The sequence below is a fragment of the Alternaria viburni genome (assembly GCF_023758015.1).
Source record: "Alternaria viburni strain BMP 2772 chromosome Unknown scaffold_9, whole genome shotgun sequence".
Lineage (NCBI taxonomy): Eukaryota > Fungi > Ascomycota > Dothideomycetes > Pleosporales > Pleosporaceae > Alternaria > Alternaria viburni.
In genome coordinates, this window is record NW_026055778.1 from 398,182 (window position 1) to 424,250 (window position 26,069).

At 52.2% G+C, this 26,069-nt stretch overlaps 9 protein-coding genes across 9 annotated transcripts; 4 read left to right on the plus strand and 5 right to left on the minus strand.

Annotated features, from left to right (window-relative positions):
• Window positions 1-1,185: 1,185 nt before the first annotated feature.
• J4E79_005031 (uncharacterized protein) lies at window positions 1,186-2,297 on the plus strand (the record flags this gene model as incomplete). The annotated part of the gene is made up of 3 exons (XM_049353910.1): window positions 1,186-1,427; window positions 1,482-2,096; window positions 2,150-2,297. The coding sequence occupies 3 exons, from the start codon at window positions 1,186-1,188 to the stop codon at window positions 2,295-2,297; spliced, it is 1,005 nt and encodes a 334-aa protein (XP_049211530.1).
• A 1,352-nt stretch (window positions 2,298-3,649) lies between these two features.
• J4E79_005032 (uncharacterized protein) lies at window positions 3,650-5,379 on the plus strand (the record flags this gene model as incomplete). Its single annotated transcript, XM_049353911.1, has 5 exons — window positions 3,650-3,973; window positions 4,057-4,309; window positions 4,402-4,553; window positions 4,606-4,962; window positions 5,038-5,379. 5 exons carry the CDS (start codon window positions 3,650-3,652, stop codon window positions 5,377-5,379), a joined length of 1,428 nt encoding a protein of 475 aa, XP_049211531.1.
• A 1,420-nt stretch (window positions 5,380-6,799) lies between these two features.
• J4E79_005033 (uncharacterized protein) lies at window positions 6,800-7,870 on the minus strand (the record flags this gene model as incomplete). The annotated part of the gene is made up of 1 exon (XM_049353912.1): window positions 6,800-7,870. One exon carries the CDS (start codon window positions 7,868-7,870, stop codon window positions 6,800-6,802), a length of 1,071 nt encoding a protein of 356 aa, XP_049211532.1.
• Window positions 7,871-9,571: 1,701 nt separating this feature from the next.
• On the minus strand, window positions 9,572-10,414 carry J4E79_005034 (uncharacterized protein; the record flags this gene model as incomplete). Its single annotated transcript, XM_049353913.1, has 2 exons — window positions 9,572-9,999; window positions 10,075-10,414. 2 exons carry the CDS (start codon window positions 10,412-10,414, stop codon window positions 9,572-9,574), a joined length of 768 nt encoding a protein of 255 aa, XP_049211533.1.
• A 708-nt stretch (window positions 10,415-11,122) lies between these two features.
• Window positions 11,123-13,119, minus strand: J4E79_005035 (uncharacterized protein; the record flags this gene model as incomplete). Its single annotated transcript, XM_049353914.1, has 5 exons — window positions 11,123-11,784; window positions 11,845-11,968; window positions 12,021-12,387; window positions 12,435-12,615; window positions 12,669-13,119. The coding sequence occupies 5 exons, from the start codon at window positions 13,117-13,119 to the stop codon at window positions 11,123-11,125; spliced, it is 1,785 nt and encodes a 594-aa protein (XP_049211534.1).
• Window positions 13,120-14,833: 1,714 nt separating this feature from the next.
• On the plus strand, window positions 14,834-16,792 carry J4E79_005036 (uncharacterized protein; the record flags this gene model as incomplete). The annotated part of the gene is made up of 7 exons (XM_049353915.1): window positions 14,834-14,857; window positions 14,905-15,001; window positions 15,049-15,494; window positions 15,544-15,653; window positions 15,706-16,186; window positions 16,237-16,468; window positions 16,548-16,792. 7 exons carry the CDS (start codon window positions 14,834-14,836, stop codon window positions 16,790-16,792), a joined length of 1,635 nt encoding a protein of 544 aa, XP_049211535.1.
• Window positions 16,793-17,881: 1,089 nt separating this feature from the next.
• Window positions 17,882-18,896, minus strand: J4E79_005037 (uncharacterized protein; the record flags this gene model as incomplete). The annotated part of the gene is made up of 3 exons (XM_049353916.1): window positions 17,882-18,071; window positions 18,188-18,500; window positions 18,590-18,896. 3 exons carry the CDS (start codon window positions 18,894-18,896, stop codon window positions 17,882-17,884), a joined length of 810 nt encoding a protein of 269 aa, XP_049211536.1.
• Window positions 18,897-21,206: 2,310 nt separating this feature from the next.
• Window positions 21,207-23,700, minus strand: DBP4 (ATP-dependent RNA helicase dbp4; the record flags this gene model as incomplete). Its single annotated transcript, XM_049353917.1, has 2 exons — window positions 21,207-23,519; window positions 23,578-23,700. The coding sequence occupies 2 exons, from the start codon at window positions 23,698-23,700 to the stop codon at window positions 21,207-21,209; spliced, it is 2,436 nt and encodes an 811-aa protein (XP_049211537.1).
• Window positions 23,701-23,994: 294 nt separating this feature from the next.
• J4E79_005039 (uncharacterized protein) lies at window positions 23,995-24,692 on the plus strand (the record flags this gene model as incomplete). Its single annotated transcript, XM_049353918.1, has 2 exons — window positions 23,995-24,067; window positions 24,124-24,692. The coding sequence occupies 2 exons, from the start codon at window positions 23,995-23,997 to the stop codon at window positions 24,690-24,692; spliced, it is 642 nt and encodes a 213-aa protein (XP_049211538.1).
• Window positions 24,693-26,069: the final 1,377 nt, after the last annotated feature.

The window sequence follows — 26,069 nt, forward strand, 5'->3', positions numbered from 1 at the left end:
ATTGGAAACGCGGCCTCAGACAAAGATTGGTTGGTTTGAGGTGGAAACATACCGAATCGTGACCTCTCCTCGGCATGATCGAATGTGACAAGCCGCGCTATACGGCATCAGGTCGATGCCGTGCAATCCGAATCTTGACCAGCGGATCTGCGACTTCCCATCCCCTGTCAGAGGCGGTCTGTGTACCTGCATGTGTTTGCTGTAGCGAACGAGAGCCTGACGGCCTGAACCGCAGCCGAAATAGCAGTGGTTCTCCATGAGGCTTGGCAACGTGAAGACGTTTTGGGTGCATCAGCCACCCGATAATTCATCCCTCTTAACCTCTCAACCCATCTGGGGTTCTCTCGGCGCAACACGCAAGCGCTCACGACACCACGATACCCTTATAGAAGTATTTACAATCATGACTGCGCTATGAAATACGGCCAGTAGCTTGATGTTGAAACGTTTCGCTAGCTCTTCGCTGCTGGAAACACACCCCACCAGCGTCATGACAGATGAGGAGCCCGACTGCTTCAAGCCTCAGATGGTGAGCCACCTCACGGATCCGGTCGGAAAGTCAGAATACCGCCATTAATCGCCATGCACTATTACGGTACCCAGGTTTTCTCGAGGGCGGCTCTACTGCCTCCGCGCACGCGTTGGCACTTGTAGGGTTTCATGATAGCCGTTTCGCGTCGCAGGGCCCCGGACCTGCTACATCACATGCCGGCACCACGAGCCCCATCGCCACAAGCCGGGCTTCCTCAGCGGTTGCTACACTGCTAGCGAGCAGTTCCTGGACGATCAATGGGTCGATTTGCCAAGCTTTGAAGCTTGTAGGGTCACGGATCCAGTATGGAGGCCAGTGCGCCAGCGGGAGGCAGTCGTCCGCCACATGGTCAACATCCGTACTCCGAATTTTAAGATGGCGTCTCAGATGGTGCCCAGGAGTTGCAGCTGCTTGTATAAGGTCCATTGGCCGCCCACCTTGTTTCCATACTCGTTTTCAGTTGGATCATCAACGAGCTTCTTCTACCTTCCTACCTAATAATCAACCACATTCCTTACGGTTTACCTTCTTTCAGTCCCTGGTTGGACTTTAGACAATTTTTAATAATCGAATTCAAAGCAAGTCTTTGCTGGCGGTCTCTCTTTACGAACTTGTCTACTCGAAAACAATCCAACAAACCTAATTCAACCAATATGCCTAGCGTATCAACCATCCTCAAGGGCCTCGTTGCCCTGGCGCCTCTCGTGGCTGCCGCCCCTGCAAACTACGCCCGTCAAGAGATGGCTTCCATGTCGAGTGCTGCTGCCTCTGCCACCTCCTCTGCGCCGGCTGCCATCACTGAGACCGCTGGAGGTAGCGAGGCTGCCGCCGCATCACCGGCTGCAGCTGCACCGGCCGCAGCAGGAATGTTGAGCGATGTCGACATCCTCAACTTGTAAGTAGCTTTGAATCAACGATCACAATGAGCTGGATCTAACCATCACCACAGCGCTCTGACCGCCGAGCATCTCGAATCGGAATACTACAAGCAGGGTTTCGCCAAGTTCTCCATGTCCGACTTCATGGCTCTTGGTCTGAGTGAAGGTCAAGTCAAGTCCCTCATGGGTGTTGGCCAGACTGAGGCCACCCACGTCACTACTCTCCAGTCCGCCATCGCAGGAGCCGGCGCAAAGCCCGTCGAGCCATGCCAATACAACTTCGACGCCGCCCTTACCAGCGCCGACTCCATGGTCAAGACCGCCCGTGTCCTTGAGGCCGTCGGTGTCTCCGCCTACCTCGGTGCCGCTCCTCTCGTCAACTCGTCCGACATCCTCTCCGCCGCTGGTTCCATCGTCACTGTCGAGGCCCGCCACCAGGCTTTCATCCGCATCGCATCCGGCGCCGAGCCCGTCCCCGCCGCTTTCGATACTGCTCTCCAGCCCCGCGCCGTCTTCACCCTCGCCGCCCAGTTCATCAAGTCCTGCCCAGAAGGCTCCAACCTCAACATCCAGGCCTTCCCTGCCATCGCTCTCCAGAACCCCGAGAAGGCTACCGTTGGCCAGAACTTGAAGCTTGCCGACCCCGCTCAGCCTGCCGGTGCCTCTTTCTGCGCTTTCGTCGGACCGTAAGTCACTCCACACACTCCTTTACAATGAACCGCAATCTAACATCTCACAGTGGCGGCAATCAGTTCACCAAGATCGCCGATGGCAACTGCATGGTTCCCCAGGGCCTCCAGGGAGAAGTCTACATGATGATCACCAAGAGCGAGTCCGTTGCCGATGCCGAGGTCCTTGCCGGTCCCTCCGTCATCCAGCCCTCATAGACGTCTTCACCCACATGACGAGACGAACTTTCAGAACGCATTGTCTTTCCCATTTCATTATCATCATTTCCAAAAAGAGAAAAGACAGGGGCTGAACGACCAAGGGGCCATTGGGCGAGCAGAAGCATTACAGGAGCGAAGGGCGCGACTGTCGAAAGCGAGTATGTGTATATGGACGATTTACCTTTCCTCACAGTCGTTGAAATACAAGCGTTGATCTCAAGAACGGTTTTTTTCCTTTTCATTTTCTTTCCTTTTCAGCATGTGGCCAGTGGTGGGCAGTTGTAGAGAGAGACAGAGAGCACGAGAGAAGAGACAACAGGATACCCCCAGCATGGAGGATGGCATGGTAACGGGTGAGCGTCGATTCCGCGAATCAGCTCAGAAATGGAGGTAATAATAGCAGGTATAGCATGAAATGAGAACGATTAACGATTTTCACATCTGGAACTGCGGTTGATACAAGTGACATGTCACAGTTTTTTTGCGACGTGGATTGCGACGTAGAGTGACGCGACTAAGTTGTCTTGCGACTGTGACTGTGTTGGTTTCAGCGTCCTCGCATTTTGTCGACGCTTTGGGTTTGGTGCGATGTCTTATTCGGGTTTGAGTTGGTCCGTAACAATGTGATTAATAACACGCCGTGACATTCAAACGCATGTGTATGTTTTCGAAGTTGCGGTGTCATACTTCATCTCTCTACCAGATCTCTAGGCTTTAGTTATGGCCGTAGTTGTACTGTAGTAATTTCAAGATAGCTAGCGGCGGTTTACTCACGGAAAGTTCGCACCTTCCGAAGATCAACCGTCCCCTTCCCTTTTTAGCCACCCGGGCAGTTCGATCCACCAGCCACCTCGCTGCTGATTAGCTGTATGTCGGACCGGCTGCAAAGTGTGGGGATCCCACCTATTCCCCGCCTTGTGCGCGTGTGCTATAGAACGTCGGCGGTGGCTAAAAAGATATCGTCTAGATGAAATGGTTGCTCGCAGTTTTCGGCTGCTTTGAGTAATAGTTGCGAGACTGCGAGGTTATGGGCCTGAAGTTGAGATTAGTGATATAAAGGCCTCGTCGAGTGGTGGTTGTCTTGTCGTGCGCCCTTCTTGGTATTGAGGTTGTTGAGCTTGAGGGTGGAAAAACGTCATACCTGCCTTTGGAGGAGTTGGGTTAAGCTCGTATCTGCGCTGCGCGTATCTCGTCAGCCCTTTTTTACTTTTACCGCTGCTCTTGGCTTTTATATCCCTCTGACTCCAAAGCTTCGACATCGAACTTTCCTCTTCATCCACACCGGTCCCTTGGAATGACAGTAGGTCGCAACTAGTTTGTCAACCTGTCGCCATCTCAACAACCCAACAATGGCGCTGCACCACCAAAACGGCACCTCGTCAACCTGCCTTGAGCAGCCCATCGAACTCCAAGACGTATCGAGCTATATCTCCAAACCTCAAGATGCACAGATCGCTAGTTCGAGCAGTACAGGCGGCCTGCGACTCTCGGATACGAAAGGTGCTCGGGAAAGCGATCCGATAGAGAATCTGCCGTCGCCAACGACACAAGCGCCAGCCAAATTGGAACGATGGAACCATCCACGGTCGAATTTGTTCAAGACTATGGCGGCGTTTTGGAGTTTCGTCGTTATGGGGAGTAATGATGCGGCGTATGGTGCTTTGATTCCTTATGTAAGTCAACGTCGTTCTTCTGAGTGTAGAAGTCGCGACTCTTGAGAAGGGGGAAAGAAGCGCGTGCTAACAAACGATTTTAGTTGCAAGAATACTACGGTCTGACTTTCGTCGTCATTTCGCTAGTATTCTTGTCTCCACTAGTCGGCTACACAGCTTCCGCGTTATTGAACAACAGCATCCATCTCAAGTTCGGCCAGAGAGGCGTTGCGGTTATAGCGCCGACGTGCCATCTCATCGCGTACATCGTTATTGCGGTGCACCCTCCGTATCCGGTCCTCGTCATTATTTTCATGTTGGCTGGGTTCGGGAATGGACTTGCTGATGCGGCGTGGAGTGAGTATTCTAATCTCTTCTTCTCTGTTCCGATAAAAGAGAAGGTGAAGAACAGAAAGACAGAACATTCTGACTGACAACACAACCAACAGATGCATGGATCGGCAACATGGCGAACCCAAACGAAGTTCTCGGTTTCCTCCACGCCTTCTACGGCGTAGGTGCCGTTCTATCCCCCTTGATAGCAACGACTATGATCACAAAAGGAAGCAGACTACCCTGGTACACCTTCTACTACGTCATGGTACTGTCCCCTCCCTCATCCCTCCTCATTCCCCCATCTCTAATACCTTTAGATCGCAATGGCAACCATTGAACTCGCAACCTCAACAACCGCCTTCTGGCGCGAAACCGGCGCCGCATTCCGCGCAGCCAACCCGCGCACCAGCGGCACGAAAGACAACCGCATGAAAGAAGCGCTTATCCGTCTGCCCCACGCACGCGTCACGTGGCTCTGCGCACTCTTTCTACTCGGATACGTGGGTATTGAAGTTGCGCTAGGTGGCTGGATTGTCAAGTTCATGCTTGAAGTGAGGGATGGAGAGGAGTTTGCGAGTGGCATGGTGGCGACGGGGTTTTGGATGGGGATTACGGTGGGGAGGATTGTGCTGGGGTTTGTTACGCCGAGGTTGGGGGAGAAGTTGGCTATTACTGTGAGTTTGTTTCTGGTTTCTTCATTCCTTCCTCCCTTCTTTCTTGTCTGACATGCATTAATTCGGATACATCAGATCTACCTCCCCCTCACAATGGCCCTCGAACTCATCTTCTGGCTCGTACCCCAATTCTATGTCTCGGCCGTCGCCGTAGCCCTCCAGGGCTTCTTCCTCGGTCCCTTGTTCCCGGCTGTAGTCGTCGCAGCTACGAAGCTACTACCGCGCCACTTGCACGTCGGTGCTATTGGCTTCGCGGCGGCTTTCGGCGGAAGTGGCGCTGCCATCTTCCCTTTTGCGGTTGGAGCTATCGCACAAGCCAAGGGTGTACAGGTACTACAGCCGATTATTCTGGCGCTGTTGGGCGTGATTCTACTGCTTTGGTTGGGTCTACCGAGGATACATAAGAAGGAGGAGTGAGATATTTGAGGGTGTTGGGAAGATTGTAGGCTCTAGATTTGTTTGCTGTGTGACGGAATTGGGATATGCAAGGAAGCTACTGACACGCTTTGCGAAATGGATAATTTCGGCCATCCTCGAACCAACAATTTCATACCCGCCAAAGCTTAGCTTGGTTTACCACCCCACACTCTTCCTCTCAATCTTCTCCGCCCCTCCCTTTATCAACTTACCATCCTTCACCACCGCGCCAATTTCCATCACACCTACCAATTGCCCAGGTATCAGCACTCGACGTCCCACACTCCCTACAAAGACAAATATGAGAGACTTACCAGTCGAACGGCCCACCCTATGCATAGCTTTGTCCCATAGGTGGTCTATCGCATCGACCAGGGAATCCGTCTCGGTACTTTGCTCAACAAGCCTCCAGCTATTCCCGGATGTAGTTGGTGTGACGGCGAACAGTTTCGCGGTGTATAAAGTAGTAGATGTTATTGACCGAAGGGCTGTGTGTATCTCAGTACGTGCTTTCCTTGCGGTGAAGATGACCTTGTAGCAAGTAGTGTTGTTGGAGCTTTCTGTAACGAGAAGAGGCGCAGTTTCTAGTTATCGATAATTTGTTAGCTGGTCGGTTCATGGTTCTCAACATGCCTCATCCTTCCTTCTTTTTTCACATTTGGGACAGACCTAAGGAATGTGTAGATGATACTCCCGGTGTACGTACCGACAATCCATCCCTTGACTTCTTCAGCGAATTGAAGTTGCTCCAGTTTGTCTAATCCTGCTGCTTTAGAGCTATTGAACGCGTGACTGTGCTTTGTCACGATATTGATCGTCGGCAACGGCGCTTGTGTCTCGGGAAAGAGGCGTATCGACGGCTTCTTGATGGCGTATTTTGGCGGGGGCGCCGGTTCTTTGCAGGCATTGTTGCTTGCGGAGGTAGAAGTTTCGGAAGAGGAGGAAGGTATGGATGTGCTTTTGATAATTAGGTCATTGATGCGGGCTTTTAGGTCGGCGATTTGCGGGATAAACATGATTGGAATGATTAGAGTGGTTCTGTGGTGAGTTGGAAGGTTCCGGTACGAGATTTAACGTGGAAGAAGGCTGAGAGGAAACATGTGGGTATCTGAGAGTAATAACATGGCGAACGTGGGAAACGTGGCAAGTGTCATGGGTAGCGAGGGCATGTGAGGAATGGTGCGCTGGATGCTCTTGCTCTTGCTCTCAATACGATGGAAGGTACAGGGTGCGGACCAGCCACTGGATCAAGATCTGGACATTAGGTTGATGCATTATGAATTCACAAGGGGAAACTATATTCTACACCTTCGGAGAAGCGACTTGATTACACCTTGACCATTCTACCTGCCACTCGCTGATTTCCAAGACTACAAGATCGGGCCCTCTTCAACTTGTGGTTATTGTTTAGCCCTCGCTTCTAGTACGAAGCCACCTCCGCCTTATCTTTCTCTCCCTCGATCGTACCCTCCCTCTCTTCAAAAGCCTTGGCTAAACCCTTAGCCTTCTCCTGTGCAATCTGCATTCCTGCACCTGCGGCAGCTTTGAGTCCATCCGCCATGGAAATCGCAACCTGCTTCATCATGACCATAGTATCACCGCCTGCAAACACACCTCTGACACTCGTCTCGTTGAACATTGCGTTTGCGATCTTGATGTGTCCGCCCATCGCTGGATCCACTGTCTCGACGCCAAGCTGCTCGATGAGATGTTGCGCGCGATTGACCGTAATAGGTCTGTGAACGAGGAAACCGAGAGTGACTGGTTCTCCAGTCTCAAAATGGATTGTGACGCCATCTATGTGACTTGGGCCGTTGTTCACCATGCGAACGATCTTCCGCTCGTCGAGCGTTGCACCGAAAGCCTTTGCGAGCTTCAAAGCGTCTTGCATTGGCGCTTCCTTCTTGATGGGTCCGTTGGTAAACAAGGTAATTGAGACAGGTTCGAGAGGGACTGCCATTTGGACCATATGTGCGTATCCGGGATTATCGAAATCCAGTATGCCGACTGCACTCCCTCTTTGCTCGTAGCCATCGCAAGCTAGACATTGGTATATGTGGTCTGGCCAGTTCTCCTTGTAACCTTGAACGTCGGGAAGGATATCCTTCGAACCAGTGGCCAGGATGATCTTCTTGCCCTCGTACGAGTGGCCTTCACTGTCCTTGACTTCGAAGCCATCGTACAAGTCCTTCTCATCTGGCAAGGACAGTTGTTTCTTCGATGCATGGGTGATTGTAGCGGATTGAAACCATACGCTATCGTATCGGGATTCGATCTGTTCACGGGCTATGCGGCCGAACTCTCTGGGGTTGAAGTGATCGCGGGACGCTACAGTATGCATGTGCGTGACACCTTCGTTGCGGTACTGTTGGTTGTCGAATACGATGGCTTTGGTGCGTGTTCTTGCGCAAGTGAGCGCGGCATTAAGTCCTGCGGGACCCGAGCCGATGATGAGTATGTCGAATATCTGGGGTCGAGATCGGAGCGCCATCTTGATGAGGCTTCAATATGTGGCTGTGGAGATGAATGTGTAGGGAGAAGATGTATTCTGAGTATCTGGGTGTGACTGTGAAAGACGATGTGAGCTTGCGGCGGGTGTTGTGTGTTTGAGGTCAGTCGAACTTGCCAGCTTTATACACCATGAGCACCAGCTCTACGGCATAAAGCTCCGATGCATAACGCTCCGATACAATTTCGTTGTCCAACATGCTCACCATCAAGGTACAGATTGTTCGGAACTATGCAAAGAAGGGACTGTGTGGCGCATAGTATCTCAGGTAAAGTCCCCGATCAATACTAGAAGGGTAGTGACGGAATGTCTCCGAGAAAGTTTCCGGATTGAATCCAGCAAGCTCACCTCTCCGAAATTCCATACCCTACTTATTATCATGTCATTGCTTCACTGTATAGTCTGTATGAGAACGCCGTGGTTACGATAACCCGTGGATAGCGCCTGTGGTGGGGAGGAAATGTCCAGGGAACCCACATGTCGTCAAGTCTCCCCGGTGTAGCGTATCGTGCCCTTCTGCAGCGCCGTTTTTCAAAATCGAGTACCCATATCTCATGTTTGATGAGCTGATGCAGTCAGACTGTACGATGTTGTGGTGTGGTTATGAAAGATGAGGACGCGACTGCTCCGAAGGCGCCGTTGCTGCACCACGCTAGTATGAAACCCACATTGGCAGGATAACTACGCCAGATCCAATACATCTAACACCTGGGGATCACGCATGAGGAATATGATTATCATAAGCTCTCATATGCAGCGAATAGTGCTAGTTATCACGACTGAAGATACATCCGCAGCAAATAACAACGAGAACGTTACTACGATTTATGTCCTCGTCTCTACCAATCATCGTTTGCTTGATCATAATATTCATCCGAGTCTGGACTATACTCCCTTTCAGTATACTCCCGAATGGTACCTCCCTCTCGCTCAGCTACGTTAAAGTTAGTCCGCTCCATTAGGTATCGCAATTGTTTGGACGTATGGCAACAACTTACCTATCACCTCCTCAAATCTGACCATGGCCCCACCGAGAAAGTTCTCCATCGCCTTCAGAGGTGTGTAACAACTCTTTTCACCTTCAGCAACCAAATGCCATTTGCTGCAACCAGAATCTAGGTACACTAGCGCTCTTGTACAATAAATAGCCCGTATTTCGCCCTGATCGTCGACAACGGTCTTTGCACCAGTCAGGACTTCGAAATGGTGGTAATTGGGATAGTCGTGGCTGAATATGGCAGTAATGTGTCCTGTGTAGACGTCAACTGTCCTGTTCCGTTTATGTTTACTTCGCATAATAGGCCATTCATTACTCACGAATCGCTTCAGCTCGCAATGCGGCGATGAGTTGGCAATTCTGAAGCTGTTCCGAGACGCTTTCTTCAGGCGCAGCAGTCATGGCCTTCAGTAGAGTCCGATAATAAATTTTGTCCAACAAGCCGAAGCTGATTTTGTAGTCGTGTAAACCCTAAGATGTTTGCCCAAGTATGTCACATTTCGATTGTTGATTGTACGCTTTTCTTCTGGAAGAGCCAAGTCGAAGCCGGCAAGTACTGTACAAGAAAGATGTAGACCATTCCCATCTGGATGAGCGTTCATGTGCATCGATCATGCCCTCATGTAGAACCCAGACAGCCTGGGTACCCATCTAAAAGGTCCCCAATTCTGATATGTGCCTTGGCATTATATCCTCGTCTCTCCATATCCAAGAGACATCACGCCGTGTTCGAATGGTATCGCCTCGTCTGCTGATTGCATCGGTCCACCCCATGTCACCACACCCCTCCCGTCCACCGAATATGAGCCTCCAACCTGCCATCTGCATGCGCCTTCTCCAACCAGTTGGCCCCAGACCCCCTCATTCTTCCTGAGCATGACTTGATTGTAGCCATTCCTGGGATGCAGAACATGACCCCAAGTAGCTATGCCCAGACCCCATAGCGCGTATAGTTCCCGGTCTTGGTCTACAACTACGTCTACATTCCAGGCCCCACCGAGTTTCTTGACCCATTCTGTGGTTGCAGCAGGTGTGCAGTGCGATATTGCGACGAAGTGGATGGAAGTGTGCTTGTTCGCAAGGGTTCGGAGCGTGAGGAAGAGTTTCTCTGAGACTGTTGGAGCTATTAGTAAATGTCTAATTTCCACTGTTGCATCCGAATACAGCCTCTGGAATGATGACTACTCACAAGGGCATCCGCAGAACCTCAGGAACAGCAGTATAGTCGGCCGCCCATCGGCTGTAGGAAATTGTAACTTAGGATGGCTTTGTGCGCGGTCTCCTATGTTTGGTGGCTTGCGCACCGGGTTCTGCGGTGGTGGAGGTGTCGTCCAAGATTGTAGGGCTTTTGGTACACCCCATTGTACGTTTGCGAATGGGTTGGCGAAACCTGTGTCTCCTCCATCGGCGCCATTTGTGTTCCCCTTCTTCGTGTTGCCATTCCCAAACAAGCCGTCGGTTTTTGGTAGCGATACACCGCCCAGTCCGGCTTTTCGGAGGGCTATCTTTGTCCCTAGAGAACTGAACATGTTTCCTGATGTCGTTCAGCGGTCGTAATTCGGATATATCGATCTGGAGCCGATCTAGATTTCCGCACGATTGTGTAAGGGCTATGCTAGATTGTGAAAATGCGGTGCAAGTATTAATTAACCGGTGGCGGAAGCAGACAGAAGGCACTGTGGAATGAAAGAGATGTGCAGGAGAAGTCTCGGTTGTGCTGACATAGTGCTGATCATGTAGCCACGACGCGTCGCGGACCTTGCAGCTGAAACGAAGGGCGTGGCACGGACGGTTGGGGGAGGCGGAGCGAAACAAAGCGGCTACCGGATTTCGACTTCTGATGGTACACAGCAGGTTCCATCCTTTGCGACTCGATATGAGAATGAATAAGATGATAGTAACAACTATTATTACCAAGGTACAATAATGCCCAGGAGGCACGCTGTCACGTGTAAGGACGCTAATACCCATATAGGTAGCGCGGGGTAGGGATTAACTCCCGAGGTCTAGGGCTCCATTGATCGGCTCGCACATTCAACCATCAATGTACGCGTACCAAATGCATCGCTATCTAACTACAGGTCTAAAGGCGGTATAATCGTAAGCGGTAGTGACAGCAACACGCGTCGGGTATCCTATCGTACAGACGCCCCATATCTCCACCAACGCCATTTCCATCCCGCTAAACCTTCAGTACTATTACATTGTATCAACCACGGTGCCACAAAGTACGGCGCTCATCGCTTGTATGCAAAGATCGTCCTGCACTCGAGCAAGGTTTGGCGCTTTACACATTCTTGAACGATCTCTTCGTCTTCCCACCACCACTTCGGTTCGTCTTGAGCGTCGTCTACGAAGCTACCCCATATGTCCTTCCAGAAGGCCCGGCCGATGATCATGGAAAGCTCTTCGTTCACATTGGCAGTATCCGAGTCGATAGCGCACGGTAGCGTCATGCTCTGGTTGTCTTCCTGAACGAGCATCTCGAATCCGGCAGCTGTCAGCCAACTGGGGACCAGCGAACATGGCTTTGAGCATCTGAAGTCTCGCTCCAGATTGACGGAGAGTCTGTCCTCGATCCAGGTTCGCATCAATGGGCCGGTAGTCTTGCGTACCGGGGCAGCATCCATGATCCTGATCTCTAGGAAACCACCGGTAGCGAGCAGCTTGTGACATTCGCTGAACAGTTCCGGTAATATGGCAGAGGGTACCAGCGATGGCAAAGTCGATGCTCTTATATGCGAGAAGTAGTCCTCTGGGTAAGGCAGTGGAACAGCACCAAGCTTGCGCACTGTCAAGTAGGATACGTTGCCCGGTAACTGAACACGTCGCTGGGGTTTGGTAGTGAGGAAGTGCACTGTTTGGGACGGATGCATTGCCGACAGTTGGTATACCTCAGCTGACATCGACCGTTAGAGATTGCACAGCAGCGTAACGCAAGGGCACAACATGGACTTACAGAGATTACCGTAGAGTTCAAGGATCCTCCCGGTGTTACATTCGGGCTTCGGCAGGGTCCGTTCCCGACCCAAATTCTGCATTTGGAACCCCGTCAACAGCCACAATTGTTTCTCGAGGACCAACTGTTTCTACTATTAGCAAAGGTCTGTGCAGAGTTATAACGACAACACGTACCTCCTCATCAACGTCTCCGCCTGTGCTCCACTGCCAATCTTCCTTCAGTCGGTCCAGGATGACTTTGGGACCGGCTCCCTCCATTCTCCGGATAAATCGTGTAAAACGGCCGAGGTCCGGTGTGGTATTCTGAGCGACTGCAACCTTCTTAGGGGTCAACCGCGACTGCAACTGTATTTCCGAAGGTACCCCTCGTGGAGTGAGACATTGCCATTGCGAGAGAGGCTTGCAGGAGACTTCGGAATTTGCGCCACCGCTCGCTTTTGAGACATGCTTAGCGTCTTCGTGTTCTTTCTCCTGGAAGCTGTCATGCAGCTCGAGTGCTTCAACCTTGGGCATTGCTTCGGTTTCAGCTGGCTGTGGCCACCTACAGACAATAAGCATAAGACCGACGTTGGTGGAAACATTACTTACCCGCTGTCAACCCTCTTCGCTCCTGGCATTGACATTGGCGGGGCACTTCTATCTTCAGGGGTCTCGGAACTGGCACGAGTTCTGCTCGTAACAAAAGATCTGGGACTGACACGGCTTGCTTGCGTTGCGTCATCGCTGCTGTCAACTACCGGCGGAGTCCTCACCGAGCGCTTTCGGTCATCTGGAATATGTCTTCAGCACATGATCGTGGTACGCTGATGCTTGATGACTTACGTGAGACGCGCGATCTCGTGGAGTCTGTCTTTCGAGAGGACTTTTCACCTTCCAGCTCCGGTACTTCATCTTGTTGCGGATGCAGAGAATCACCAGATGGAAGTTTCGCAGGAATAGTGCCTGTGTATGTCCAGCTAGGGTGCAGCGCGGGATCCTTGAGCTTGTGCGTGCGGGTCAAGTCCAACTCGGCTGGCACGGTCTTCGCGGTTCTCTGAGAATCCGTGGTTTGTCCGGTTGATGGTCGTAGTATCCTGGGTTTTATACTCTTTGCTTTCTTCAGGCCTGAGGACCACCATTGCTCACGGTCGGTAGAGCCAGAGTTTGCGGAACTAGTGGACGTTCGTGAAGTATGGATGGAGTTTGACCTGATGGATCGCTCTTTGGTCTTTCGCTCCCTCCGCGCTCCAACAGACTCCGCCTCTTGATCCAGTGGTAAGTCGGTTGCGAACATGTTTGATCACAGTGGCGAGTCTAGCGGAGTGCAGCGGGGCCACTATAAGTCGATCTTTCAAGGGGTGGGAGCGAATGATCGACTGAAGGCTATCCAGCACTCAAGGCTAGCCGCACCTCTCGACGGAAAAGTAGTCAAGTACCTGGGTGGAGGGTGTCGCAACCGTAAAGCGAGTTACGCAACGGTCCCATGTTTCCGCGGCATCGAAACGCTGTCGCACCACTCGGACCGTGGCGTTATTGACCTTTTTAGGACTACTATCAGGGCTTCCCTAATCCGAACTCATGCGCTAGTGCCCTGCCGTGCTTCCTCCACGGCGCAAAACCACTCAGCGCACCGTGAGCTTTCGGGTTGTTGACCATACTGCTGGGGAAAGATACACCTACACGTGGTATGAGCGTGCAAAGCAACGCCTCTTCCATTCGGTTCTTCCCCGAAAAAGCAAATACTCGGGTTGTACAGCAATTGCGACTGGCTGGCTTATCGGGCTCACTTTTCCAACTTTCGGTGTCTCCGCCCAAGGTTTTGCAGAACCGCTTGTGGCTGGATACGATTCGCACATGCCAACATGACGGCTGCTAGGTTGAATAACCGATATGATGCCGCCGACCTTGACTTGCACCCGCGGGCTACGAATTGCAAACCCAACTAGGCCGGCGATCACAGCTGATCCCTCTGATCAGTGCCGTAGGAACAAGGGCGGACACCGGTGCCATGGACAAAATCAGCTGCAAGGCCGCTGAACCGCCAGGGCGGCGTGAACTGTAAGTGATCTGCCCTTAGTTGCTGTCTGTGTTGTGACTGTTGTCAGAAGCAATCGGCAAGGGAGAGGCACAAGGTTCTACTAAGGCTTTTAGTCGCCCCGTCATTTTGCTGCAGATGCGGGAGGGGCACCAGACATCATCCCTTTGGCCAGTCATGATGCAGCCTGATCGACATCGGGCGTGCCTGACTAGCGTTAGCTAGGCTCCCCGGCCCCTGACTCGCTTCCGTCAAGCCACCAGAGTACGAGCCTAGACTGCCACACTCCAGCACGCTGCACGAGTCTCCGCTTCAGCTGCATGACAACGCTCCTGCCGCCGTTCAATTCACTTGTACTACGCTTGCGGCGGCCGTCCTAGGTTGTCATGCCGTCACTCCGTCCAAAAGCTTCTTAGATCGTGCTTTTTTCCCTGCCGCGCCGCATGCCTACCCTCGTCGTTCCCACCCATCCCTTACGGTTGATATCACATCGCCTCGAGTGTGATGTATAGCCAGCTCGCCCTGTCGTCGATACTTTTCATTGCATTTCTGGAAGGCCCTTTGCTTATGGCCCCACCTTAAGCGATCGCATTGGCGATTGATCAATACCATATACCTTTTCGTTCCGAATCGTTCATGTTTGCTTATACCGGACGTGCGTGACACAAATATAGTCAACGCAGGGCTATCTGCTGCCGATCACTGCATCTCTTATACTGGAGATTGAAACCCCCAACTGGCGGCCAACTTCACGTCTGCAACATGGAGTCCATACGTTCCTCAATCCACTCGTTCAACATCTACGTCGGCCGGTCGACTTTCGGCAGGATATTCCGTCTCTCTGGTTGTGGGCATGTATGTTGGACAGTTGTAGTAATATCTCAAACATGACTGACTGTTTTCACAGAAAGATGAGATCCTGCATACGAAGTTCACCACCGAAGTGCGGGCAGGACTTACGTCCTTCTTCACAATGGCATACATCATCGCGGTCAATGTAACGCTCTCGAAGGATTATGTCTCGCAAAATACTAACGAGACTAGGCTACTATCCTCGCTGATACAGGCGGTAATTGCGTGTGCAATGATGCCACAGACCCTCTGTGCTTAACGAACACGGAATACCTCATTTGCAAGCAGGGTAGGAAACGTCTATACTCTCAACAACTTCAGCTGATCCAAGCTCAGATTTGAACCGCAACCTCATCACCGCTACAGCTGCCGTAGCCGGCTTCAGCTCTTTCCTCTTTGGGTTCTTCACCAACATGCCCGTGTGTCTTGCACCGGGTATGGGCCTCAACGCATACTTCGCCTACCAGATCGTCGGCTTCCATGGCCAAGGCCTCATCTCCTACAACCTTGCGCTCACTGCTGTCTTTGCAGAGGGCTTCATATTCATCTTCTTGTCCTTGATTGGCATGCGACAATGGCTCGTCAAGATCATACCAGTATCGCTCAAGATCGCCGCGGCATGTGGTATAGGACTCTTTCTTGCAGAAGTCGGACTGAGCAACAACGCGGGCATTGGTGCCATTGCGGGCTCAAAGAGTACCCCACTTGATATCGCGGGGTGTCCTGATCAATACAAGGATGAGTTTGGCTCATGCATAAGTCACAAGATGACTTCACCCACTGTAGGTCATATGATGCCGGCTCATCAAATATTGCTAACATGTCTGGCAGATGTGGCTAGGCATCCTTGGCGGTGGTATCTTGACAGCCTACTTGATGACATACAAGGTCAAGAGCGCCATGATTCTAGCTATCTTGCTTGTGTCAATCATTTCATGGCCGTGAGCTTTTTTCATCATCTCAGTCAAGCTCAGAAGGCTAACATGCATACAGACGAGGCACTTCAGTCACTTTCTTCCCCTACACTGAGGTCGGCGATAACCGCTTCGAGTTCTTCAAGAAGGTCGTGGACTTCCATCCCATCAACCGCACATTGAACGCCCTGGACTGGAACGTCAATGCAGCACCTGGCCATTTCGCACTCGCTCTTTTCACTTTCCTATATGTTGACATTATCGACTGCACAGCTACGCTCTATTCCATGGCACGTTTCTCTGGAGTGGTGGACGCAGAGACTGGCGACTTTCCACGATCAACGATAGCCTATTGCACAGACGCATTCTGCATCTCCATGGGTGCACTTCTCGGCTGCTCACCCGTCACTGCCTTCATCGAGAGTGGAGCAGGAATTGCAGAGGGCGGGAAAACAGGACTGACTGCCATGACCTGTGGTGTCTGCTTCCTCATTTCGATGTTCTTCGCACCTATCTTCGCTTCGATCCCACCATGGGCTACTGGAAGCACTTTGGTTCTCGTAAGTCACCTGGCACCACCTCCATATTGCTAGCGTTAACGTAAATATAGGTCGGTTGCCTGATGATGCGACAAATCTCCTCCATCAACTGGCGATACATCGGCGACGCCGTCCCAGCCTTCGTAACCGTAATGTTCATCCCATTCGGATACAGCGCAGCCTACGGTCTTATTGCGGGCTTGATGGTGTACACGGCGCTCAACGGCATGATCTATTTGACAAAGCTTATATCCGGCGGATACATCGTTCCCGAAGACGAAGATAATCGTGAATACTGGACTAGTAAGTTTCATCACATCGCGCATCCCATCTCGCCGCACTTTCCCATCATCAAATACCAGCCGCTAACTCAGGAACCCAGTCAAACCCGCCGGCAGACTCCCCTGGTTCATCTCCGCATCCCAGAACCTTGCCGATCGCGTGCGGGGAAACGACAGGAGACAAAAGTCCCCGGATGCGCTCTCCATCCGGAGCACAGAGTCGGAGTGGAAGTACCACGATCGCATTGGCTCGAACGGATCGAATCGCGAGCTCGACTCTGTCGTCATTCAAGCCTTGCCCACTGATCCTCGTCGGGAGAAGGTTTTCAGGTCCATGGGGAGATGACGTCGCCTGTGATTGGCAGGGGAACTATTCTGTTGATTTAGAGTTTCGCGCTTGTGAAATGAAATACCACGAGTCATTTAACACTGCGTTCGAGGCTACTATTTTCTGCCCATGCCGTTATTTCGATGTCATGGCATTTGATGATTAGAAAACCACATTGAGCACTGGTTCGACGTCGGTGCATCCCGCACGTATGGGGGTGGTATGGACTTTGGCTCACGATCTCTGGGCCGGGTCAACGCCTTCGCTCGACTTTTGGTTCGGGTCCGCGGCATTGATACTAGTCTAACTTTGCTCCAACCCTCCCTCTCCCCCAACCTCACTCAGGCGACAAGAAGCAAGAAAGTAGCACTTTGCCCAGCCAGGGAAACTCAGCGAGACACTAGGCAGTCTCTCCGAGATCGACTCATTGCTTTCTTGCTTTTTTACTTCTAGCCGTACCTGCCACGAAGACGAGATCTACAAACCTTAAGGTTGGCGCAATGCCTTCCGAGCCGCGGATTCGCAAGCAGCACGGCTGGGGTGCAGATCGCTGCCCTGTTAGAAGGGGTATGCAGCGGCACTTGACGCGTAAGTAGAGCACTACCGCTTGTCTAACAACAGTCCGCAACCGAACGTGCATTGTCTGATCATGCCATCATCGAAAATGTCGGCGCGACTTTATCGATAGTAACCAAAAAGCAATTCAACGCTGACAATTCCAACTCCACAACGCCTCTCGTGTATCTAAGGAAAACGAATTGCAACTACATGGGTACCTTTTCCGAGAATAGCACATGCGTGCGGGACTCGCATTAACGTCGACTCTCTCAACTCTGGTACGGGTCTGCGGCATGTGTACCCAGCTCAACGGCGGAGATCACATTGCTTTTTGTAAGGCTGAAAAAGACAGTTGTATGACATCTCGGCAAGTAAGCATAAGCTTGCCTCGCTTCCACCGTCGTCGTCTTCCCAAAGTGGGAATACTCCACACCCATCGCAGAAACCCAAACTAACCCCAGAGCGTGTATAGCGACCTCTTCTCGTACCCACTCTCGCTTCTGCAACACCAACTCGCGTCTGCACGTCTTTCTTTTCCCTTATCTCAACTCAACACAGCATGCCGCCATCGACCTGCCACACGGAGCCAGTAACGTAGCTCGCGTCGCTGCTTAGCAGGAACTGGATTATTTTCGCTATCTCCATAGGTTCGGCGCGTCGGCCGAGCACGGCGTTGTTCGGGAGTTGGAAGCCAAGTTCTGTATCGAGGGCGTCCATGAGGGGTGTGTTGACAAAGCCTCTAAAGTAGCGTCAACGTCAGCGACCGGCTCTCCTCCAGTGGCACTATTGCGCGCGCGAGAACGACCTAGGAGAACACGGAGAGAGTTCCTTTGAGTGGTGGAAAGAAGAACTTACGGTGCGATGGCGTTGATGCGAATTCCAGTGTGCTCCTGCTCCCTTGCAGCAGCTTTTGTGAGCCCAACGACGGCATGCTTCGAGGCGCAATAGACGGAACAGTTTTGCTTGCCGACAAGCCCTGTTATCGACGCAGCGTTCACGATCGACCCGCCTGGCACACCTGAACTTGCCACACGCATGTTGCGCAGCTCGGCTGACATACAATTGAACGTGCCTCGGACGTTGACTGCGAAGACGGCCTCGTAGTCGGCGGCGTCGAATTTTGCCGCAGTTTCGAGTCGACCTGAAATTCCTGCGAGGTTTACTGCGCCTGCATGATGCTTATGTCAGTCAAAGCAGTCATGCAGATGTCGACTTCGCCAGGCACATTCATGCCTTGAAGACAGGACGTTGACATACCGTCGATTTGCTTCAATCCAAACCTCGTCGGCGCATGCGCCAGCCAATGCTCTACCTCTTCCCTAACTGTAACGTCCACCTTCGCCCATATCGCACTCGCCCCAAGCTCCCTCGCAAGCTGCGACACTGCTTCTTCATTCTTGTCTCCCAGCGCGACCTTTGCGCCGCTTGCAACCAGCAGTGTAGCCGTCGCACGTCCGATGCCTGACCCAGCCCCGGAAATAGCAAAGAGCTGCCCCTTGATACTATAGGGGGGCCCAGACTGTTTCTTCTCTTCACCTGAGGATGGGCGCGGGTCCTCAGGCATGGTATCGTCGGGCGATGATGATCGTCCGCGATGGAGAGTGCGACAGGGAAGACGATAGGGATGGGCGCGAGTGCTAGGCGGGTGAGAATGCCGGGACGACGATATCGTGGCGACTTCTGTATGTAGGTATAGCTGTTGCTCGGAAATGTGCGAGATGATGTGAGGACCTTAGCGATAGGTATATCTGTTGACGTTCGTCGGTGCTTATTCACACACGAGAAGCTGTGAAGTGTGGTGGGATGCTCGGCAGCTCTTGCGCCTTCAAGTGCCTGGATATGTATGGGCAGGCGCCATGCGGTGTGTTGCAGCACGACATCTTGTGCTGGACGGCGGTGACGATGCACACTCTGATGCACTGCAAGTGTGGTGGGCTCAAGGCTTGATTGGGCAGTCTCATGCAGGTCGAGAACTCCAGGCGCCGTGCTATACCGTTGAATGGATTGTGTAAGAACCTCGACAAGTAAAGTTCAAGAGCTTGTTCGCGCTGGATGTCACGATGCAACTTGGCTGTCATGTCATGGCTGTCTCACGTAAGCCAACCTCTCTTTGTCACCAGGCGTGGTTACAATTCGTATTGGTTCTGCAAGGTTTTAGTATAGTACAAGACTACATTATCTTAAAAGCCACCTACTTGTCAAGATGTGACAGCGTGTGTGCAGCAAGATGGTACACAAATTCTGGCCATCGCCGGTGTTGTAGGGCTAATTACCAGCATATTGTGGCATCCCGAGTCACTCTTCCACCGTTCGTGTCAGATTCTGCAACCTCCAACATTGGATACGACAAATTTGGCCATTTCTTCCACATACGACCACAGGCCAAGGATAAACACCGGATCCCGTTCGCTCTCCACACGTTAAGCCTTTGACCGGCTGGCTAGTAGCTTCGTGCTGTTGTATGTTTTTGACGTTTTTTGCCTGTATGAAGTCTGTGAATTAAAGGTAAAACTTTTTTCTTATGTACCAAGACCTCATGGATGATGCTTCATGGTGGTTAAAATACCGCAAGGTTGTGGGCAGAAGTGGCGGGTTGCTAACCATTTCAAACATTACTACTTGTTAAGAAGGACAAGACGTCTGGCAGGTTCAAAGCACATTGTCCAAGCCAAGCAAGCCCTGCTTCTAAAGACTACATCTCAGTATACATCCAAACAGCCAACCCAATACCATAGACCTCCTTGACTTTGCCATCCTAAACGCCCACACTCGCACACCAAAACTCCGCCACACAAACCGTCGTCTCCCCACTATCCCCCACAACCCCACTTCCAAACCGAAACGCACTCACTCCATCCCTAAAGCACACAAACTCCTCTTTTCCCCCATTCCCGCCGCTCAACGTTGCCGACCCCGCAAGCTCACTCTTCGCAAAAGTATCAGCACTCTGGCTGATCTTCGACTCAAACACCCCGGATTCGAGATCGACACGCCGTGTGAAGCCGGCCCATTGGATAGCGCGTGAAGAAGAGACGGTGCCGATGTCCGTGGGGGAGGTGCTGGAGGCGGGGCCGGTGTAGAGGATGGCGGAGGAGAGGGTGGAGTCTGAGAGGAGGGAGCGGGTTGTGCAGGTGCTGAGGTAGATGTTGTGGGGTGTGCCGATGGGGGCGGCGCGGGGGAGTATTGGAGTACTGGTCGTGATGTTGAGGAGGGAGGATAAAGCGATGAGGAGAGGGGTGGGAAGATGCATCGTGAGGGACGTTCGTTAGAATAGCAGAAGAGACGGAGTGGAAGTAGACTAACACCACACGGGGCTGTTATAAGATTTTGTTTTGTATCCAATGCCTTACCATCGGTCGAAGAGACAGAGAACCCAGGAACGCAGGCCTGTATATAATATATGCCCCCATGCTACTCTTACACCCACCGTCTACAAGGAATACGAGATGTATTCCCAGATATTCCCTCGCACCACCACATTCCCAAGATAGAAACCCACCAATGCGTTTTCATTTACACGTCATATAAAGCCTCGTATCGTAACCGGGAGACGGGTTGAAGAGGCTCAACAAGTATGTATTTAGCCTACCGGTCCAGCACTATACAGTGCATGCGAGGTTGTATACCGGCAATACCAACTGCATGGTAAGCCACCCCTGCTAACGACCGGGTACGAGTTTCGGTAAGCAAGCGTCGGTCCTGCGCGAAAGGATGGGTCGACCGGTTGGACGTCTTGTAGTCGTGATAGTTGAGTTTTAAAGGTCGCAGAATCGTAACACTTGTGGAAAGTCGTAAGAATTGTGGAACAAGGCTTTGTTAAGAACTTGATAATCGTATGGCATTATAAAAACATCTACACGTCAATGCAAGACAGCTAGTCCAGCAAGCCCGCAGCAAGCGCCTCCATATCCTCCAGCGTCTCCGGCTCCTCCACTCTATGCGCCGCCTTGGCCTTCTTCTTCCTCCTCTTCTCAGTCTTCTCCTCATCCTCAGAATCAGACTGGAACCATTTCTTCTGCTTCTTCGGCTGCTCTTCTTGATCTTGATCTTCCTCGTCACTGTATTCTGCGTCCGCCCTGAAGTTCGCAAGAAGATCCTCACCGGGATCGGGAAGCTCGACACCCGCATCGTCACTATCGTCACCAGCTTCACCAGCTTGCTTAGCACGCTCTCTTTCTTTGCGTTTGAGCATCTTCTCCTTCCTCTTCGCCTTTGCGGTTGCTTTGTCTTCGACATCGGCGGCTTCAACGACTTCTCGTGTGGCTTCGATGAACTTCTGGCGTTGCTCTTCTGGTAGGCCCTGGGCGCGCCATTGCTCTTCGTCTTCGAGCTCGTAGATTTCGTGCGGGTTGCCGTCGTCGTCGTAGACAAGTTTCTTTCCCTTGTCCATGAGCTTGGTGAGCTTCTTCTTGGATTGTAGGAGTTTCTCGCGGCGGTTGCTGTCGACAACGATGGGTTGGGATGCACCAGCAATGTGAACAAGGCGACCACCGGGCGGAACTTCGGGAGCCTTCTCAGCGTCAACATCGCCGGCATCGTCGTCCGCTGGAATTCGTCGTTTGACGGCCATGAAATCGTCGTCGGCCGTGTTGTTAGTCGCTCCAGCACCACTGAACTCGTCCGCTGGGCCTTCGTCATCCCCATCCCTGACCAACTTCCGGTAATGTTCTCCCAGAACATCCTGGTTCTTGCGCTCGAACATGCGGTCGTATTTGGTTCGCACAGGTTTGTCTGCCTTGGCCGTCTCTTCAGCGTCAGAGGAGTCCGAAACCTCGATCATCTGTCTTGATGCTTGCTTCTTCTGTCTGCTGTTGTCATCCTTCAAGAACTTGATCTTTGGCGCTCCTGGCAGACCCAAGCTAGAGGCGTATGCTTCCAGATTGTACTCTTTGAGCTTGAAGACTTCCTTGTCTTTCTGTAGATATATCGACTTGACGTGCGTCATGAAGGCCTTTTGGCCGAGATACTTCAGAGCTGGATCCTGGAAGCACATGTTCTGTAGCTGGTCCTTGATTGACTGACGCTTCTTCTGGCGCACGTTGATCATCTCGACGGGTACTCTCTTAGCCTCCAGACGCTTCAGCATACCCTCCTCTTCACTTGGTGCCAAGAATAGCACTCCCCGTCCCTCCCGGTTGTATCGTGCTGTTCGGCCGACGCGGTGGATGTAGGTATCGACATCGTCGGGGCAGTCGACCTGTATCACGAAGTCAACTGCTGGGAAATCCAGTCCTCGGGCTGCGACGTCTGTAGCAAACAGGCAGGAATGTTTCGCCGCGGAGAACTTTGCTGTTGTGTCAAGTCGAGCTCCCTGCTTTTGACGGCCGTGGATGTGAAGGAGTGGTATACCGGGCTGCATATGACGGAAAGACTCGTAGACGAATCGAACAGTCTTTGCAGATGAGAAGAAGCAAAGAATCTTTGACTTCTTGCTCGCTTGTATGAAACTCCAGAGGGTGTCCAGCTTCTCTTCGATGGGGCAGACGATGTAGTTTTGCGTGAGGCCCTTTGGAGTTGCGCTCTTGTCTTCGGCGTGTACAGATACGTATTCCGGGTCTTGGAGGCTCAAGCGCGCAAGGTCGGACACCTTCTTTGATTGGGTAGCCGAGAAGAGCAACGTCTGTCTTTCCTTGGGAAGATATTCCACGATTGCGTCCACGTCGCGCTGGAAGCCCATGTCAAGGATTCGGTCCGCTTCGTCCAGCACCAGCATCTTCAGGTCGTCCACACTAAAGGCTGCTGTTTGCGACAAGTGCTGCAACATGCGACCGGGTGTTGCGACGACTATGTTCATCTTGGTCAGAGCCTCCCTCTCGTCCTGTAAGCTCTTTCCTCCAATGAGCAGACCCGCCGCAAACATGTGTCCATGTCGTCCGATCTTGCGCAGGACGTCGAATATCTGGATGGCGAGTTCTCGAGTTGGGGACAGGATCAAGGCGCCCAAGCCGGCATCGGGGCCAATGTGCTGCAGGCGGTACAGATTCTCTAGGACGGGGATGATGAAGGAGAGTGTCTTTCCGCTGCCCGTCTTCGCAGCCCCGAGGATATCGTGTCCCAGTAGAGCTAAAGGTATGGCTTTGGCTTGGACGTCGGTCATAACGGCGAAATGCGACGACTTGAGGCCTTGCTTGGTCGGGTCGGAAAGCGGGAGGTCGGTGAAGTCTTTGTATTTGCCATGCTTGGGGTCCTGCATGTACAGTCAGCTCATTGCGCTCCATGTCTCCTGTATATCGGCGCGTTCATACCAGCTGCTGGACGGCCTGCTCCAGCTTCTCCACGTCCACATCGTCGCGCTTCCTCTTCTGGATATTCTCCCTCTTTTTGGGCTTGAAAGGCCGCGTATGACCAGTGATTCCAGATGCGACCATGTCGGCGCGATATCGAGTCTTCGGCTTACTTCGGTGTTGATGTCGACTGGCGCATCGCGAGAGAACTTTTTGGTGGAGAACTTTCGGCCTCGGTGGGCCCGTGCGCTTCGCCGCGGGGATTCACGCGCCATTGGAATCGCGAGACACTGCTTTCACTTTCACTTTCACTCTCCATTACCACCCGACAGAGCTTAGTGTGACGTGCACAATTCGGTTTGTTCATTTTCCCACCTCCAATCGACTTCACACCACGTTAAACACACTCGGCTCCAAACAACGCGTCTACAACCCACCATGGCGGACGATGATATCGATGCCCAGCTCGCAGGTCTCGGCAAGGAACTTGACAAGGACGCTGAGATAGACCGTAGGTGAAACCTGTATTCACATCTTACTAAGTAGTGGCTTAACTAACAACTCCAGGCATCCGCGGCGTCTTCAGTCTCGACGCCTACGCCGTCCTCGGCCTGCAACCCGGTGTCCCCGAATCCGACATCAAGAAAGTCTACCGCGCCAAATCCCTCCTCATCCATCCCGACAAGACCAAGAACGAGCTCGCCCCCGATGCCTTCGACCGCCTCAAGAAAGCCCAGACCGTCCTCCTCGACGAGAAGCTGCGCGCCGAGCTAGATGAGAACATTGCCGACGCGCGCATGCTGCTCATGCGGGAGAAGAAGCTCACAGCCGACGATGAAGAGACACGTGGTGAGGAGTTTGCGAAGGAGTGGAGGCAAAAGGTCATCTGGGTCATTCGAGACAACGAGATGAGGAAGCAAAGGCAACAGAAGGCTGCCATGAGAGAAGAGGGTCGTGCACAGAGGAAGGAAGATGAGGAGATCAAGGAGCGCAAGAGGAAGAGGGAGCAAGATGAAGCTTGGGAGAAGACCAGGGATACGCGCATCAACAGCTGGAGGGAGTTTGCACAGGGAAAGAAACCAGAGGCTGCTGATGGCACAAAGAAGAAGAAGAAGAAGGTCAAGGCTCTGGGATGAGCACCTCCAGTGTCTCCTCTGTATCCCACATACAAGAGTCGCAGTACCAGAGGCGGTAGCAATCACAGATGCCCGGAATCCAGCGCTCTGTCGCCTGCGCCCGGTTATCTCGAAGGTCAGCAGCCGGCACCCATGAACCATACTTTCATAACCAAGATACCCATTTGTTCTTACCACTGCATACACAATAAACACCTTGCACTATTCACCTCAACCTCTGCACGTCATATTGAATGAGTCTCGCCCCCAACATCCTCATCTCGGCTGTCACCCTATCTCGCGTTCCGCCTCGCCTGGTAGGTTGGAATGCGCGAACAGCGTGTTCGTTGCCAGCATTAAGGTTTCGCCAAACTGCAGTAGCTGTTTCACATATCGAGGCGGATAGCACTACAAGCGCCACGGGCCGTAGATCTACATGCTCTGGACAACCTCATTTCACATCGCACTCTGATCGGGTACTCTGGACACGGAGAATAGGGTGAAGGAAGGACTCAAAGATCCTTCATATTCTCTCTCATGCCTATTCCAAAACTATATGATACAAACAAGAACCTCATAATAGCCAGCAAATTCTGCGCTATCTATCTCCAAGTGTCCATCCAATCCTCTGCAACATTCGAGAAACCAAATGCGGGTATATCCTCCACCTGGCCTAGCAGCCAATACTTTCCCAACCGAAAAACCCCCACTCCCCCCATAACTATAACTATCTTTAGAGCTTGTAGCCAAACTGCTTTCGCTCGTAAATGCGTGGTATGTACAGGTTCACATATATACTTCCGGACTTGTATCCGGGCCTCTCTTGTCGAAAGAGAGCGTGGTACCTCGGCGGTGGATGGTGATGAGGTGGACCAAGAATAGAAATGTAGTTTGAACCATACGTGACTGTTGTTGTCCTTGTAATCTCCCGTGGTGTTTGTCGTCGGTTCAGACATCCGACAGGTGGGTGGTATAGATATAGTGGTGGTCTGGCGGCTGAGACGTTGTTCTGTCTTCCGCTCCTTCTAGTCTTTCACGCGAATCCATGTCTTGCCCAAGGACCCAAATTGGCCCCCGTCGCTGCTTCGCCGCCCATCAAGGAAACGACGACCGAACGCACTACTCTCACCCATGGACATCCAACTCGCGCGTAAACGCGTTTACTATACAAATGAGGCGGGGAAGCGACTCAGAACCCAGTCCCGGGTTGACGATGAAACACCAACGCGAGGGCACGGATCAACAGTGGTACAAGACGTGAACGCACCGTACGACGAGTACTTGGATAAGAACCGCAAAGACCCTCCCACAAAAGCAACGCGTACGAAGAGAGAAGACGACAACACGCACAACAACGCTGTCAAGACCAAACCAGGTTTCCAAGCCACCCATGCCGTA